This window comes from Phacochoerus africanus, chromosome 10, assembly GCF_016906955.1.
Source record: "Phacochoerus africanus isolate WHEZ1 chromosome 10, ROS_Pafr_v1, whole genome shotgun sequence".
Taxonomy (NCBI): domain Eukaryota; kingdom Metazoa; phylum Chordata; class Mammalia; order Artiodactyla; family Suidae; genus Phacochoerus; species Phacochoerus africanus.
Window position 1 is genome coordinate 124,656,420 of NC_062553.1, and position 17,997 is coordinate 124,674,416.

At 38.6% G+C, this 17,997-nt stretch overlaps 1 protein-coding gene across 2 annotated transcripts in view; it reads right to left on the reverse strand.

The window, feature by feature from the left end:
* Window positions 1-17,997, reverse strand: part of BMPR1B (bone morphogenetic protein receptor type 1B) — a 224,090-nt gene that overhangs the window by 105,874 nt on the left and 100,219 nt on the right. Inside the window, exon 1 of one of the 2 annotated variants that reach the window (XM_047799044.1) lies at window positions 10,356-10,565. The exons of the other annotated variant lie outside the window; for it this stretch is intronic. Coding sequence (XP_047655000.1) covers window positions 10,356-10,428 — 73 coding nt within the window. The 5' untranslated portion in view covers window positions 10,429-10,565. Of the gene's footprint in view, window positions 1-10,355; window positions 10,566-17,997 lie in introns of those variants that run through there. 2 annotated transcript variants of the gene reach the window in all.

A 17,997-nucleotide genomic window follows, 5' to 3' on the forward strand; every position in this document is an offset into this window, starting at 1 on the left:
ATAGGTGATATGACATTCTCAGTAGATCTTAAAAACTCCTTAAATAACAATTGCAAGAAGCAAAACAAAGCCCCAGAACAAAAGGCCAAGTATTCCCATTTAGTTTGCAAAATCACAGCGTGAATTCTCACTTACTAAAGAAATAGTCAATGGGGAAACTAGAAAAATTAGGAAAAACACTATAGAAATGTTACCTGTTTGTTAATTATTCTAAAACATTCTACAGTGACTGCTCAAAACCATGAAACCCAATGTGTAAATCTCAAGGATCCCTGTACAAGTGATAGCCTACAATGGGAAGGAACAATGACCTTGTAATTTGAGCATTATGAAACAAATCTGCAAAGGGGTTAGAACTTACTCTTAAGGTGTAAAGCTGCCTATCACATTTCTCGTTTGCAGTCATAGCCACACAGGGTATTTTACAAGTAATCTCTTTAGATTAACATTTGCAGGAAATCTTAGGAAGAGGGAAAAGGGTAGGATCCTCCATTCTTCAAGATAGAGTATAAATTTTTTTTCCCCTAGAAAATATATGTGTTCCTAATTTTGCCTTCTCCTCACCTCAGCTGGTAGGGTACTGTGGCTCAGAACAAAACTGCAAATAAACTTAATTCCTGTGAACTAAATTAGAACTGCCTTTATGTGGTTGAACATATGGTACTTTTTTATAAACTAGTACATATTACAGTAAATGGGAAAAAATCAAAGCAGAAGTTACCAGTTCTGAGCTTTATTCATACACTGGAATATTTATTTGTGGTGGTGGTAGTGGTATTAAGTTTTTTTGTAATCTGTTTCTCATACAAAATACTCCTGGGGCAAAGACTTTGATTTTCTAAACATTCAGCCTCAATAGCCATCCTAAAGGCAAATTTACATGTCAGTCCTAAAAGAACAAGAACAAAAGCTGGACTCCCAAGTTCTGGTTGTGCCACTAAAAATAATAGTATGACTTAGATAAGTCACCTAAAAATTGTGTGCCTCTGTTTCTTCACTTGTGAAAATAAGGAAACACAAGTAGATCATGAAAACTGGCACGGTCTTTCTCAAACAGGAGTGTAGGTGTCTGCAACATTTATTTCTACCAGGCTTTGGTTGTGTAGATGTTTGTTTATACAGTGGCACTTTATTTTCTGTTCAAGAAAACCGTCAGCTCCATCATCTCACGCACAAACTACTTCCGTTCCTACTTGAAAGGAAATTCCTTTTCAAGGTTCACAGTACATTAGAGACAGCTGCATTGCTGAGCTTCCTCCAAAAACTTTTAAAAAGCTGCAGATGTAGCCCATGCATGACATGGATCATGAAATGAGACAATCCCAAGCACTTAGACTGCCCCTTCTCTTACCCTCTTCTTATGTTGTATTTTCTGGGGTGTTGCCTGCTTACATTAAGTGGGGTGTGTGTGTGTGTGTGTGTTTATTTTAAATCAAGTTCCCAAGAGAATGCAGGAACCTTCTTAAGTGAGGATCTTGAGTGCTAATTTTCAAAGCAAGATAAGGGAAAAATACATTTTCATTTAACGACATTTCAACAACAGACAGTCACCACCCTATTAACTTCCACAGAGGCAATGGGAACCCTCACTTCAAACCACACATTCCCTGGGTATGTGTCCATACTGCCCTGGAACTCTTAAGTGTTTGTCTGGAAAACTCAATTCTGGACTCAGAACCAGTAAAACAAGAATACCAAACTAGGTAAGAATTCTGGCACAGAACTTTTCCAGCAGAAGCAGAGAAGAGAGTTATGACTTGGTTTATTTCAGGATAGTCACCAAAACGGGCTATACAGCTACAGGGACAAAAGACTTCTACTGGGAATAACATTTTGAATGTTACTGGAGGTGAGCCCAGGGCTCAGGAGCATCCAAACACGTATGGTGCTTTCTGAAGCTAGTTCACAGGGCCAAACTCTGAGAAGACTTCCAAGAGCCTACCAATTGTCCAGTGACAGTTTGGAGACAAAAGTACTTAATTAATGCACCTGAGAAAGTGATGGGGACTTTGAGATTCCCGTGCTTTGTTTCACTCTCCCAGAAATCTTTCACTTCAGATTTGAATTGTTTCAAGTCAACGAACACTTTAAGATACCTTCTTCGGCACTAGAGGCAACATTTTAACAGGAGGACAACTGTTTTGCTAAACAACAGGTCATACTAATGTCCTATTTTATGAAAGAACATCCAAACTAGACATGTGGGCAAGTTACTTTTGAAACAAATTCTGACAACTCCTTTTAAATACACATTAATAAAATAGGTTCTTCTCTTGATCAGAAAAGGGGGTTAGAGGTTCTGTCTGCAGGTAAAGAATGAACTGAAATTTATTAACTCGAATCTAGTGTGTACCAAATTCCTTGGGGTAGCTTAATCAACTGCAGCTTTCTGGGCTCAGCTCCCAAATATCTGCTTTAGTAGATTTGGGATGGGGTAGAGGGAGCCGCATCTTTAAAATAACCTACAGTGACTCTGACGTAGGAAGGACGCTAAGCCACGCTGCAGGGACAACCACAGACTCCTTGTTTCTCAGGTGGATCAGTGCTGGCTGCGCATTGCTTGTCGACAGATTCCTATCCAATAGCGGCTGCAGCAAGCCCTCCCTCAGCCAGTGCTCGCAGCAACATCTGTATAAAGCCCTCAAGTTCCTCCCGTCAAACTAGAAAGAGGCGGAAAATCACCTGATCCTGAATTCAGGTCTCTTCTGCCACACCGCACCAAGCTGCCACAAAGAAAACACATTGGCCAACTGCTATATTATTGTTGGCAAGCACCGAAATTTGCTCAAAACCCTTACAAATGAAACCCAGCTGCTTAAGCTCAATACCAGATGTCTTCTACAATGCGTGGCTTTGATAAATTAAATTGAGCATAAGAAAGAGATGAAATATTTGAAAATCTAATTTGCAAGATGTTTGTCATTAAGTCTGTTTAACAAAAAAAAGAAAATTATATTTTTTACTATAAGCAGTTAAGCAGGGTAGATGAATAATATTCATAATAGCTATTAAAATGCATGTTATGAATAAACTGTTTAATGTCCATTTGTAAAATCTAGTCCAAACACAACCTCCAAACATGCCCACTGAAAGAATGTCTTAGGTCTGTGAAATCATGTGATTTAGCACGAGGGTCCTTTTCCTTTAAATCTATTCCCCAATTTGAACACGTTTTCACCCAGGGCAGAGGAAATTAAGTAGGAAATATTTAGTGATATTCTCTGATTTCAATAAACTGCAATAACCCTATGAAAACATACATATAAGAACCACATGTGTGTGGCTATGCATGAGATGTTTAAGAAAGTATGGAAGTAAAAGGCAATTTGTTTAGTAACCTCAATTAAGTGGCATCGACCCTTCTTGTGTTACTGCGTAAAGATGGAACTCTTTTTTTGTTGTTGTTTTCCAGGTCACTGCCCAGTTCTCAATAACTCAGCTGATTTCTGAGCCTAAGTTACACTCACAGCCACTCAAATACTCGTCCACTGAGTCGCTGCACATTCCCTCACTTATATAAGCGAAGAGTTAATGGGCAAATACAGCATATTACTCTTACGACAGGAACCTTTTTCCTGTTTCAAAATAGAACACATAAAAAGACTCTGTAATGGAATTTGAAAACAATAAGCAATTGAGCATATTAACTCGAAGCAAGACAAACATTCAGTTGAGGTCTAACCCCATAAAAAAGGGCATAATCACTAAGCGTACACACAATTACAACTGGCAGGTTATTGTTTCTTCAGATTTAAAAAACATTGTCTTAGTTTTCTTTTAGAGAGAAAGCACAATAAAGCTAACCACTTTAAGAAAGGCATAGTTTGATCATGAATATTTCTATAAACATAATAACAGGAACAATTTCATGCAAAATTGACAAGACAAACCTGGCTGCTGGTTTCTAAAGCTGTGTGCTATTGGCCTTGGCACAGTGTGCAGGTAAAGGGAAACAGAAATAGCCATAAAAATGTTTAAGAGGCCTTATTATATTAAATAATCTCATACTCAGCTGATACCTTATCAGTGCTGTTCCCACATCACAGAAAGTCCACAATGGATGCAAACCTAATGTAAGTCACTATTTCCTCAGCTGTAAAACTCCTATTTAAATTGTGAAGAGACCAAGACAAATATGGAGACATTATGTGTCTACGTTATGACCACAAGGTTACTGTCAGACAGTAAAAACCTATGTGCCAGAGCCAGTCTTCTGCATGTACTCATGAAGCTTTTAAAAAGTGAATTCGATATGTGCATTCCTTCTCTGGACTTCAGAAGGGATCAAAAGCATAGTTTCAGACACTTAAGTTCCCAGAATCTGATCAAATGAAAGATGTATACTGCCGGCCACAAATGTGCGGCCTTTTTGGGGATCACAAGGCAAAATTTATGAGATGATCTCTGTGAGACATCAGGTTTGCAACTACTGTGTTTTAATAAAAGAGTGAAAGTTATATGTAACCATCTGACAAAACTAGGGCCTAAGAGAGTTCACTACTTATTTCATCTGCTATTTTTGCCACTACCTTGATATCTTGGAAAAAAAACAAAAACAAAAACAAAACCCTTCATGTACTATTAAAATACTTCTGTAGAAACTACAGAAATACATTACCGTAATTTTTGGTAGAAACATTTCCTGGGTACCCAAGTACATGCAAAATGCTTTTTAAACTTTTTCGACACAGATAGCTAATAAGTCCCTTAGTAACCAAGAGGAATTCATTATAAACAAAGGAATACTAGAAGTATTTACATTGCTGCTATAAATGACAGTAGCAGTGACATGAGATGTTTTGGGTTGTCAATTGCCATCCTAATCTAAAAACCTCTTCCAGAAAAAAAAAAATGCCACTGCCCAATGAGTCTATCATTGTCTGATGGCCATGTGGTGCTACACATCCCACCTGGAATACACTGGGATTATAACTGATTACTATTAGGGTCAGCAGTCCAACAAACTCTCTCATTAAAAAATTAAAAAGAAACACAGTGAAACATTTGTAAGCTAAGCAGAAAAAGTCTTGAAACATCAGGACACACAGAAGTTATCCTGGGTCACATGCAAAATAATGAGTATGTCCAAGGAGGAGGTCTCCTCTCTGTGCCAAGCATCGTATTATGCACAGAGGGTGCAGCAGTAAATAAAATAGATGTGTTTTCTTCCTCTAAGATGCTGAGCTTCCATCATGAGAGTGACATATATAATGGCAGGCCATGATATGTACCGTTCATGAGAAATAACACTCTTAATGAGGGATTATATCAAGAGAATCTCATATAATTTGGATGGTTAAGGAAAACTTAGTGACATTTAAGCAAATGGATAAGCAGAGTAGAAAAGCAAAGAACTTTCCAGGCTGCGGAAACAGTATACAGTGAAACGCCTGAGGAGAGAAGAGGTTTGGATCATTCTGGACAGGAAAGGTGTTTGTGGCTGATGACCACTGAGCCGTGAGATGAGCTGCAAAGGAGTCAGGGGTTCACGCGTGGCAAGCCTGGCATGCTGTGGAATGGTCTGGGTTTTGCAATGAAAGGAGTGTCTGCTAAAGACTTTTAAACACAAGGACGGTAAAAGACACCCAAAGGGAAGAGGAGAGGGATGTCCAGGCAGCCCCTCATGGACACGGATCAGTGGAAGTTCATGTCCCTGTGGCCTCTGCATCCCACAAGGCCTATGGTTCCTTTAGCTTTGCTTTATGTCTCCATTCAGCTTCTTCCTCTACTTAAGTTTCTATATTTTTGCCCCAAATAGCAATACTAATAATGTGATTTTTATATGAATAGTTAACTAATTATGGAAGGAATGTGACCGAGATTATATCAAGCAAGAAATCAGTTAATCCAAAAGCCATAGCTTCTCCAGTGTTGGAAGAAAAGTGGGAGGGCCTAGAAATAAGAACGAAGCTCTTCCCAGCCCACAGTCCCAAAATCTCATGTACTATTTTAATATGAAACATTTCCTCACGCACACAATTCTACAGATGGAAAAAAGTATAACAATCAAGACCAAAAGGGTCTACCTAAAATATAGTCTAAGAAGGCTTGATAGACAGCTGATTTTAATTGTCAGTATTTTGTCTTAGAGATTTGCCTAAGGTCCTGTATGAATTCTAAAAATAGATACACTTTTAAAAAGTTAGGGGGAAAATATACGCACAAGCTTGTTCTCGGCAGTTCTAAGTCAATACAAGTTCAGCAAATGGTATTTAAGATTCAAATGGCTCGCATAGACAAAAAAAAAAAAAAAACCCAAAAAGCAAAAATCGAAACTCAAAAAACCCCCAATATTTGAATCATTCTGGTTTTTCCAATACTAGTATTCTTCCAGAAGTCTTCAGGTATTTGTAATTGAAAGATGAAAATTACCTGCACACGGATACTGAGATACACAGATAAGTTACATGGTCGCCGCCACCACCACATACTTAAAGGCGGCAACTTAAAACAAAAGGAAAAACAAAATAATTTTGAGTTTGCACTCAACAGTGGTCTGAACCTCTGCTCTCCAATCTACTCTGAAGAATTCAAGTTGCGAACTATCACTTAGCCACTTTCCTCCCAGGTAAATTACCAAAGAGATCAAATATCTTGCATCTGTGCAGCTCACCACAACATGCAGTTACTGCCGATTAAGATCCTGAGATTAATTGTTGGAAGTGCCACATAATAGCTGTAGGAGCAAACATTTTAAACACAGAACCACAGTTATGCATTTAACAGCTGTGTCGGTCTAACAGTTCAGATTTTCACTCTATTTTGCCATATGGTAACGAGGATCGTTTTTCACTTAAAAAATACTACCAAAAATTGATGCCCTCTAGCGATACTACCCTTTTAATTTTGAAACTACACATTCACAGCCATGTTGGTTATCTTCCTGCTACTGTAATTCCTATCTGCCTTCATTCTACTTAAAAACGTTTAGTAACAGAGATATTTAAAACCATTTTAAATTAGTGTCCACCAGATCAAACACAAACCGGACAACAGGAAACCTGTGGAATACGACCTGGCAGTGAAGAAGCAGGAAGTAAAACCTGGCTTAGGGAAAACTGTAGGGGCTGTGGGATCTGTTTTGTTCGCTGGGTTTGGGGGTTTTCCTGCATTCCAAAAAGGGCGAAATCTACTTCCTAGCTTGCCTCTTAGTCCCCTGTAACTTAAATTACTGATGAAGAATTACTCCTAAACCACAGAAGTTGGTGCCCAATTTGTATTTTCATCTGATTGCTCTAATAATCTATTAGCATGATTTTACAAAGGGGGGGCACGCGTGGAAATTTTCACATACACATTTACCAAGAAGCGAAATAAAAATCTCGCCTTTTTTAAAATGCCATTAACGTGAGGCCCGCCCATCCATGTCAAGAGGGACACCAATGTGTTAGAACAACAAACAGAAAGAGTCCTTTAGTTTTTAGGTCTGTCAATCTATCACCTTTATAACCTCACTAAATTCCTTCGGCAGAACTTAAGAAGAATGGTAGTGACCAAAATGCTGCCTTAAAACGTACAGTTCACACACTGCACCGAATTCACTATGATTGCCTGTAATTCTCTGTGTTTTGAGAATAAAGGGGCAAGGTACTACAAATAGCTCAATCTTTAAAGCAACACATTTTAAGAAGAAATGAACACTGTAGATTTTCACCCTTACAGGTCATATTCTCACTTTTAGAAGAAGGCAATTAAACATTTCATGACCCCAAGCCTTTAAAAAATGCATTTCTGAAACAATCACAATGTGCCAGGATAAAAAACACACAAGTTCAAAACCTACCAAGATGTACCCTTGCTTCCTTTTTTTTTCTAAACCTGTTTCTCCTCAAGTAAAACATTTAAGATTGAAGCAGTGATAAGATTTAGGCTGATGAATCACCCCACCCACAAGCCACCTCAGCTACTCTGTTCTGAGTGTGAAGAGTTCTCCTTTCCACTTACTGTAATTTTGCAGAGCTTCGTACCATTTGAGGTAGAATTATAGTAATAATTATATAATTATAATATAATATCATACATATTCCTTCTGTATAGAACTTTCAGGTTTTCATAAATGCAAGCAACTAAATATTTTCATTAGCCTGAAGCTCACACTCCCTAATGTCTCAAGGTGTCATTTTGTAACACAGGTACTGTAAGTAAGTATTTAAGGTCTCAGAACATTAATCTTGGCTGTGTCCTTCACAGAAGAAGTCGTGACTACTTCAGTTGTCTGTGCTTCATATTTAACTATCTTTGTGATCATCATTTCATCAAAGTACATGCAGAATTACTGATCATAAAGTACCGCAAGTTGTCAATGAATATTTAATAGTCACAGTTGCTTAGTCTGCTTGAACTCATAGTCCCTGTCTACAGCACATTGTGTTTTCATCAGGCAAAAAAACAAAACTTGAAGCTCATTTTTTTATAGGAAGAGATACTCAGAAAATGTTAAAAATTCATTGATGATAAAGCTGGGAACATGCACTGGGATTCAGTATGTTGACCGCACTAAGATGAGCTATGGGATTCTTTCAAAATCGTGTTTCAATTTACATTTCCAGACTGGTTTTCTCCTATTTTGCATAGATTAACATAATTACTAATGATATTAATAATAGCAAAACCTCAGAAAATACCATACTCCAGTTACTCTTCTAAGTGCTTTACGTCTATACATTTAGTAATTTTATCAATTCCACGGTTAATTATTATTACTATAATGCCCATTTCACACTTGAGCAAATCAAGGCATCAATAAGATACCTCATTTGAGTTTACATATCTAGTACACGGTAGAGCTGAGATTCAGACTCTGGCACTCCGGGTCCAGCGTTCATACTCTTAACCAACATGTTATGAAATAAAGCAGCAGAGACACACACACTCATAGGATGGGCTCTGGACAGGGGGTTAAAAAGGTTGTTTCCTAGAAGAAAAGTAGGAAATGTCTCTGAGCTTCAACCTTCTCACTGGAAAAGTAAGACAACTACACAATATTATTTTAAAGTGTATACTAACGCTAAGGTGTATTCTAATGCTACCATGTATGATTCAAAGATTTAGTCTGTAGCATATAGCCTCTTTACTTTCGCTTGACATAATTCAATAATTAATTCAGGTACTCATATGTTTCAAAGGAAAATACTAAAAGACAATGAAAAATTACCATCAGGAAATCAAGAAATAGTAGTAGAATGAATAGAGAAATCGCATATATTATACTTTGAGTTTCCTGGAACATTCTTAGGAAAGTTTCCCTGAGGTCTTCCTATCTTTTCTAAAAGGTACCAAATAATATCAATTTTTGGAAAATAAACTAGCAAACCAGGTAAATGAAGTACACACTGTTCCTTCATATCAATACACAAAAACGCCTTTGAGTTAACACTTATCTATGCCAGAAATTAAAAGCATTTTTTCCATGGAGCAAAGCTACAAAAGAGTATTTAAAGAGTGTCATGGAATACTCTGAGATTATGAAAACCGTGATCTTACAAGTGCCAACTGAAACACATGCCACTTGTAATACATCTTCTCAAATAAATGGTGTGGCGAAAATGGTTCTATAAAATGCATTCCCAGGTATTTGAGGTTGAACTGTAAATGAATTATGATCGCATACACACACTGCCACCTGTATTAATTTTATAAAACTGCTATTTCCTTACTTCCAACCTCGTGACTCCCTTGTTGCAAATCACAATCACAGATGGTTGTTTCATGTTCATTATCTGTCTTCTAACCTGAAACTAGTTCACCTACTTTTCCAAGTACTCCCTTAAAATAATTTTTAAAAATTGCTATCCTTTAAGTCAATTCTATGTAAGAATAATTCTTCTAAACAAAATGATCACTAAGCAAGCCCCTGTTCTTCAATATGGATAAACATCTGACAAATTATAATTATTGCCGTTATAAAACTAGAGATTTACTCAAAGCATGCATATTAAAATTACAATGAACTTCAAAGTTAATTAGCTAACCTATAAAAATCTAACAGAATTCAAATTAAAATGATCAAAACAAGGCTTATTAGAATTGTTGTTTTCTTAAATTCTTCACATCTAAACTGTCAGAGTATGCTGACAGTCAACTTCATAACTCAAGTTCCCAACTGGACTGCATTTAATTCTTCACGGCTACAGCAAACAAACTTTGCATCCCTTTGAAAATTACTCTAACACACAATCTAGAAAGCTTTGCCATAATAAAGTAGCAAAATTACAGAGCAGTTGGAGGATGGGAGTTGGAAATGCTTAGCCACTGAACTTCTGCCCTGAACTTTCCCTTCTGTGATAAAACCCACAAAACCAGACATTACAGGAGCCCCCTGTCAGCACTGTACTGTGGGACACTGATCTTCTTACCCCTCGTGTGCATAGACAGAAGAATGAGCAAGGAAATGTGAAGCTGCCAGTTTAGTTCTTCCAGCCAACCCATTGCAGCAGGAGAGCAGTCAATGTGACCCGCCTGTTTAAGCCTCCTGCTTCTTGCCTTTCCTCCTTTCACTGAGACTCCGCTGCTGCCACTCTTGTCAGAACTTCCGGCAAGCCTGCCAGCAAGCCCTGGACGGGACCGTGAAAGACAAGCCTGTTACAAACTGGTTCTGTCACCACAGAGACTTCAACTGATCACCTCGTGGGGAGGACAACAAAGGGCCGGGAGGACCCCGAGCCGGATTGTTTTCTTAAGAAAGGAGCCTGACCCAGCTGCCCACACAAGGGCCAGCACAGGCGGGACTGTGCTCTGCACTGGCCACACCAAAGTCCCCACACCTCCCGGACAGCTGCGGACAGAGCCCAGAGCACCACACCCCTTTCCTTTGCCATCATGCAAATGCTTCTTTCTTTTAAGGTTTGTCTTCTCTGCTAAGGATTCTAACTCTTTGGGAATTACAGAAAGATATGGAGAAATAATTTTTTTGATCAAAGGAAAAAAATATTGCAGCGCAACAAAGTGTCATGTTAACGGCAGTTTTCTCACACTACGTCACCATGTAAATAATAAGGCACATGCCTTTGAGTCAAGTGCACAGATACTAAAAGGGGTCACATGTAAAAGGCATCTCTAACTTATTTATTTCAAGTTAAAATATTTCAGTTAAGCTAATCACCAGTGAATTAACTTGAAATAACTATAGTTTGAAGTTTCCTAGATAAGAAAAAGGGACTCCTGTGAACCTAATTTTATTATGTGAATAAAACCAAGGTAAGTTACTCAATTTTTAGATGTTCACTCTAAAAGTGCCTCAGTGTAACTTCTGAACACTTTGTAATATTTCAATTTCCCATAGTATTCTGAGTGACCTTTTTTTAATTCTAAAGAACATTTTAAGAGGCTGCTTTCCTTTACTCTGGAAACAGTCTATCATAAAATGGCAAGAAATGTAAATGAACTGTCAATATGTGAAGAAACTACCTTATCACCATAGACAGATACAAACAGAAATAGTTATTAAACCAATCCATTTGCATGATAAAGAATTTATGCATGTTGACAGTAGAGACACAGTTCACTGGTTCTATCTAAGACAGCATCAGAATGTACTTACTCAAAATTTTAAGAATTATTTTCTGGGGGAAAAAAATCTATGCTGTCTTCTCATTTGTAAGAGACATCCCCACCTCGCCACATACACACTGGCATCCCCCAGCACTTCCCTGCTAGGTGCCATTCAGATCTACTCCCTGGCTCAGGGATTGCTTTTAGGATTTAACAGATACTACTATCAACCTAACACCCTCAGTTCAGTTTCGTGAGGGGGAATTTAAAAGAAACACAGTATTTTTAATGACACAGAAAATTCTAGATCACCCTATGCTTAAACTATGCATTTTGCATTTCACAGAATCTATGCAACTTACTCTAAGTTGAGGGTGGTAAGTGAGGGAGTCTTGCAGTATCATTTATCCATATCCCTTTCAGCTAAGACGGAGACTGAGGCATAGTAAAACGAGGAAGAGTCATCAAGGGCGGAGGGGAACTAGGAGTAAAAAGTAGACCATCAAGCAATGGATTCTCCTGTTCAAACCTTCTAAAATCGGCTTAGAGCCACATCGCAACATGGTTCGACCGCCAGTTTGGAACCTAGCCTTGAGCCCCAGGACAAAGAATGAAAGGCTGAAGTGTGGGACAGCTCCCACCGCTCACATGTTCCCAATGTGGGCATCCATAAACGGGTCAAAGCATAAGGGGCGAATAGTCGCGCTCTCCCCAGAATCCTAATTCAGTTCAAAACATTCCCTATCAACACCTATGTCTAACTTTGTACTATCTGCTAGCTGAAGCAAATGCACTCAAGAAGTGTACAATGTCACCGAAAAAGGAGTATGATGGAATAGAGAACGAAGTAAAAAACATAAGCTATTTTAAGATGAAGTGTCTTTAAATGGAATAAAGATGGAAAATCAGAGTGAAGGATGGAGTACACTGAGCCAGAAATTGAAGGCAGGGCTGGATGCTGAAATATGAGTTGAACTAACACAGAGATAGAAGAGAAGACAAGAGAGGAAATTATATGAACCAAGATTAAATGTTTCATTTTCGCAACAGCATGAGGAGAAAAGTCTTACTGGAGCAGACAACTCCTCTTAGTAAAAATGGTTGCAGCGAAAGCTAGACAGAGTGGAACCACGTTGTGCACGATTCTGAATGCAGGTATAGGCTCTATATTATATAAATAACCAAGAGGCTGTCAAGTCCGGACGGGCTTAATGATTTTTTTCAAAAAGTTTAGGATTTCAGAACATAGGATGAGTCTCTGAACCTCCACTTCCAACTATGTGAGTAGAGTGAAAATCAGAAGTGTGAGGACAGGTTTCCACTCAGTCAAACGTTTTGGTAGTATCTATTTCCTTCTTTCATTTATACTACTAAGAAATTCAAGAGGTGCCCAATTAACTCCGTCTATTGCACCCTTACAGTTTAACCTATGCTGGATGCTTACAATGAAGAAGATGTATAAAACGTGTAATCAGATTCCAGACACGTCCCGCTCGAAAGACCTTGGGGAAAAAAAAAATCTTACAATGTAGATCAGAAATCTGACTTAGCAATAAAAAATCCAGGTCTGCATATGTTTTAGCCCACTCACCTTAAAGTACACACCCCAAGAGGCTTCAAAGAAAGCTCTGAGAGAGTATTAAAAAGAAAGGTCTCGGCTTGAATACATGCACATGAAAGAAGGGCAAGAAAAAAGACTATAGCCAGCGCTACCAATATGAATACAACATGTCATCGCTATATATCATGTGTGGAATTCTTAGAGACCTACTCATTCCAGATTTATGGAGTCTGTGTTGCAGCAGAAAGCGAGCCTATTTGTATTGTCTGTTTAACTTTGGGCAAAGTATTTGCACTCTCTGTTCTATAGTCTGTTCATTACCTGTTAAAATTGTTACATGGATTAGACAAGTAAATGAACAAAAACTACTGGACTCCAGTGCCCAAAACTTAGGAGGACATCAGAAAATGGTCATTTTCCCGACAACTCTCACTAATCACTCTCCTGCCTCTTGACAAAAACAAAACAAAAAACAAAAAACCCTTATAAACAATACTGTTCTTTGATGTCACATTCGCCAGATTGTTCCTGTCACAAATAATGTGATCATAAAACAAGGGCAGAACCTACATCTTAGGATAATCAAGGTTTTAGAAATTCCTATTATATCCATAAAGGCAAGTATTTATTTAATCATTTTATTTTTACTTCATTTATTAAATAATCATGCAATTGAAGCAGAGGTACGCAAAATAGGTTTAAATTATGAGACCTTTTTAACAATTTCAATTTGTGACTTATTTTTGCACAGAGCGTCCCCCAAATTTCCTGATTTTATGGATAAACACAGTTTTTTAAACTGAGTGTAGGGGCCTGTGCCTAGTGAATGGGCTATGAAAACATTAAGAAGACAGTACTTCAGGACAAAGCCTACCCAGTAATGGATGAAGAAAAACGTATCATCAAATAGTGACAATGCAATACAGTAACAGCCTGCTCTGCTGAGGGAACATGGCAAGTACAGCGCATAAACAAAGATTAATCCTGGCTGGGGGTGGGTTTGGGACTTGCGGGGGAGAGGCATTTGAACTAGGTCTTCAAAGATAAGTAGGAATTCACTGGGTGAAGGGAGGGCAAAGGAATCTCAAAGCAAAGAGAACAGATAGTACAGACATTTATGAGTAAGAAAAAGAGCAGTGTTTGCAGAGAACGTGAGATCCTGGATATGCCTTGAGAGCAGGGAAGTTGGGATGGAAACGCAGTCTGGGAGACACTGGGGACATTATAGCTCCTGATGTGATTTTGTTTCATCCTGCATACGCAGAAGCAATGCCTCAGTTTCTAGAGGAGGCATTCGCTCAGTTTCCGCTGCATGAATTGACTGCAACTACTTCTTGCAGCCGATTACATTGCAAAGGAAACTAATAAAGTTTTGGAGCTAAGATGAAGAATAGTTTTCTTCTTATAAAAGAAAATGCTACAGTATGCTTATTATTCTCCATGAGAACAAAAGGTGAGTGTTATTTTAATCCTTGAACATCTCTGCTGATATTGTTTGGAGCAACACTTACTTCTTAACTAACCTTCTATTCAAAACACAGGCGCACAAAACAAGTCATTTCCTTCTTCCTATTAGACGCTCTCATATTTTAGGTCCCTTCTATGCCACAGAGTTTTGCAGTAAAATCATTTTCAAACTTTCTTACTGGTTGTGCAGAAAACAGAAAAGGGTGCTCCGAACTGTACTGGCTAATTCATGCCATCATTCTGATTTTCAGCTACACACATAAAGATACAAAAAGTTACTCCATTATCAGTGGGGAAAATAAATAAGGGAACTCCAGTGTCCAGAAACTTTTCTTCCCGACGCTGGCGTTTACAAAGCCCACAGCTTCAGCCTGCTTTCAGGCTGCCTCCTGCCTCCCCGCCCCGTTCTAATTTGCAGCATTCCACATCACTAGTCATTAACAACCCAAAGCTCCCTTCAGCTGCAGAGTGAAAGACCATCACATCATTACAAATAAACAATCCCTTCCTCCCTCCAAGGAGTGACACATTATGCTGAGCACGTCTTTGCTCTGCTTTCATTGCTCTGCCAAGGTCCCCCGTGAGTGGGAAGGGGTAAAAAGGGAGCGAAAAAAATATCCCACAACTTGTCTCCAGCATGTGGAGGATGATTTGTGTTCTTACGTCCGGGATGTGACTGTCACTGTTGATCTGCTTTCAGGCCTAGATTACATGTGATAAGGGCTGACCTTCTTTAAGTATTCACACATTATGCACTCATGGAGAGCAGGCAGGACACAAAAGTCCTTCAGATGTTCTGGACATCAATCAAGTGCACAGCATGGAGGCTGCCAAACTTTTCTTCCAGTTACTCAGAGAGAGGAAGGGGGAGTCCAAGACAGACTTAATCAAGTTTAAAGCTATGCCACAGTATATTTGGGGAGACCATTGTTAGAAAAAGGGGACTCTTTGAAAAAAATTCTCTCGAGTTACCACTAGCAACAAAAAAATTCACACACACAAGGAGACAACCAGACTTCACGTCGGCTTTAAAATATCAAAACTTTACTTACACACCATGTTTCAAGGACCTTGGCAGTCTGATTTTTCTGAAATAACTGTTTATTAAGGACATGCATCAAAAACTAAAAATATGAAATTTTATACTATCATAAAGTGTATCCTTTGAGAGGCATTTATAAAAGTAGTAATTTGTTATGAAATACTCTGTACATATCTTAAGGTAAATTAAACACCAATCAATAGCACAAACCATTTTCCACCTAATACAAACATGATCATAATTAACAGCCAAGAGCCCCAATATTATGAAACAGACCTGACAGTATCTCCTGATACAGGCTTTCAATGTGGGTCTTTTATCATCACTACGCCTGACAAGTCATTACGGGGATTTGAAATGGATTTTGAAGGAGAACAAGTAAGCCCTGAACTTTCTTCTCCCAAAACGTTATAACACTGTGTACTTGGAGGGCATAACTTGATCTTTGGTACAACCAAACCCATTAGAGCAAGATGCTTCATGGACTTTTCTAACAGAGTGCTAGCTTACATCAAACACAGCATCATTTACCTAGAGACTGCAGAGGTCTTTTTTAAAGTTCACATTAGACCATGAATAAACAAGGATATGTACAGCCTGCATACAAGATAAGAAGACTAGACACAAAAAGCAATTCACATGAAAGAGCAGAAGAGAATTAAAGGCAACTTACACAATTAAACTACTGATGAACATTCATTTAGTGAATTTGCCGAGATAGGCTCTAGAGTTATAAAACAAAAACAAAACTAACCTCCAGACTGCCCCCAGGAGCCCTAAACCCCATATAGGCATAATTCTGGTTATTACCTGGTTTCAGTGAGATTCAACTAAAGGTTAATAAGGTCACACTTGTAACCTAGGGATAGGGAACCAGGTGATAAATAACTTGTGAGATTATTCTTTAAAATATTCACTATAGAGAAATCCATCACCCGGTCAATAGGATTATCTCAGACCAGAAACTAAAATTGGATGGGAGGAAGATGCCCAGGCCAGAGCTGGAAAGTAAGGAATCCAGAGAAGATAAGTAGGCTATACCTAGGTACAGCATCAGATGATGATTCTAATGATGCTACATACCACTTAGTGAGCTTTCCTATTTAGGTACCAGGCTCTGTAACTAACATATTTTGTCTCATTGATGCTCACTGCCTCCTTGTGCAGCAAGCAGTATCATTCCCATTTACAGATGATAATACTGAGTGTTCCTGAGCAATGGAGATCTGGAAGTGGTTTTGCGTAGGCACCAGTACCTTCACCAGCTAGGGACCCACATGTTTTTGCTCTGCAAGAGATAACTGGGGCAGAAACAGTCCATTCAGTAGATGGAGGACTCAGAGACTCTGGGGGCTGGTGAGATGCATTCAGGAAACATGACTGCCAGAAATTCTGAGTGCTGCAGAGAAGAGGGGTCAGACACCCAGAATCCCAAATCTGTCAAATCAGAGGAGGAGGACAAGAGACACTTTGAAAGCCACAGCACTGAATTTAGAAGTCGATGTTTCAGACCCAATGAAAGATGCAATTCCCCTCCACAGCATGTATATTAATTCATTGTTTAAAAATTATATTGATAACCATTTTAAACTATATATATATATAGTTTATTTTCCCATTGTACAGCAAGGGGATCAAGTTATCCTTACATGTATACATTACATTTTTTTTTCCCCCACCCTTTGTTCTGTTGCAATATGAGTATCTAGACAAAGTTCTCATGCTACTCAGCAGGATCTCTTTGTAAATCTGTTCTAAATTGTGTCTGATAAGCCCAAGCTCCCAATCCCTCCCACTCCCTTCCTCTCCCATCAGGCAGCCACAAGTCTTTTTTCCAAGTCCATGATTTTCTTTTCTGAGATGTTCATTTGTGCTAGACATTAGATTCCAGTTATAAGTGATATCATATGGTATTTGTCTTTGTCTTTCTGGCTCATTTCACTCAGGATGAGATTCTCTAGTTCCATCCATGTTGCTGCAAATGGCATTATGTCATTCTTTTTTATGGCTGAGTAGTATTCCATTGTGTATATATACCACCTCTTCCGAATCCAATCATCTGTCAATGGACATTTGGGTTGTTTCCATGTCCTGGCTATTGTGAATAGTGCTGCCATCAACATGTGGGTGCATGTGTCTCTTTTAAGTAGAGTTTTATCCGGATAGATGCCCAAGAGTGGGATTGTGGGGTCATATGCAAGTTCTATGTATAGATTTCTAAGGTATCTCCAAACTGTTCAAAGCAGTATCTTGTATCTATCTTTTTAACTTTCCAGCAGCCCGTCAGTGCGGGTATTAAGGTAGCCACATTTTACACTGGAAGCAACTAAGGAGCATAAGGTACCTCAAAAATGAGCAAAGAGTTTTTTCCCTTGAGCTGGCCTGTGCTTCAGGAAGTAGACTGAGACAACTCTGCAGACTTAGGAGAAAGAAAACG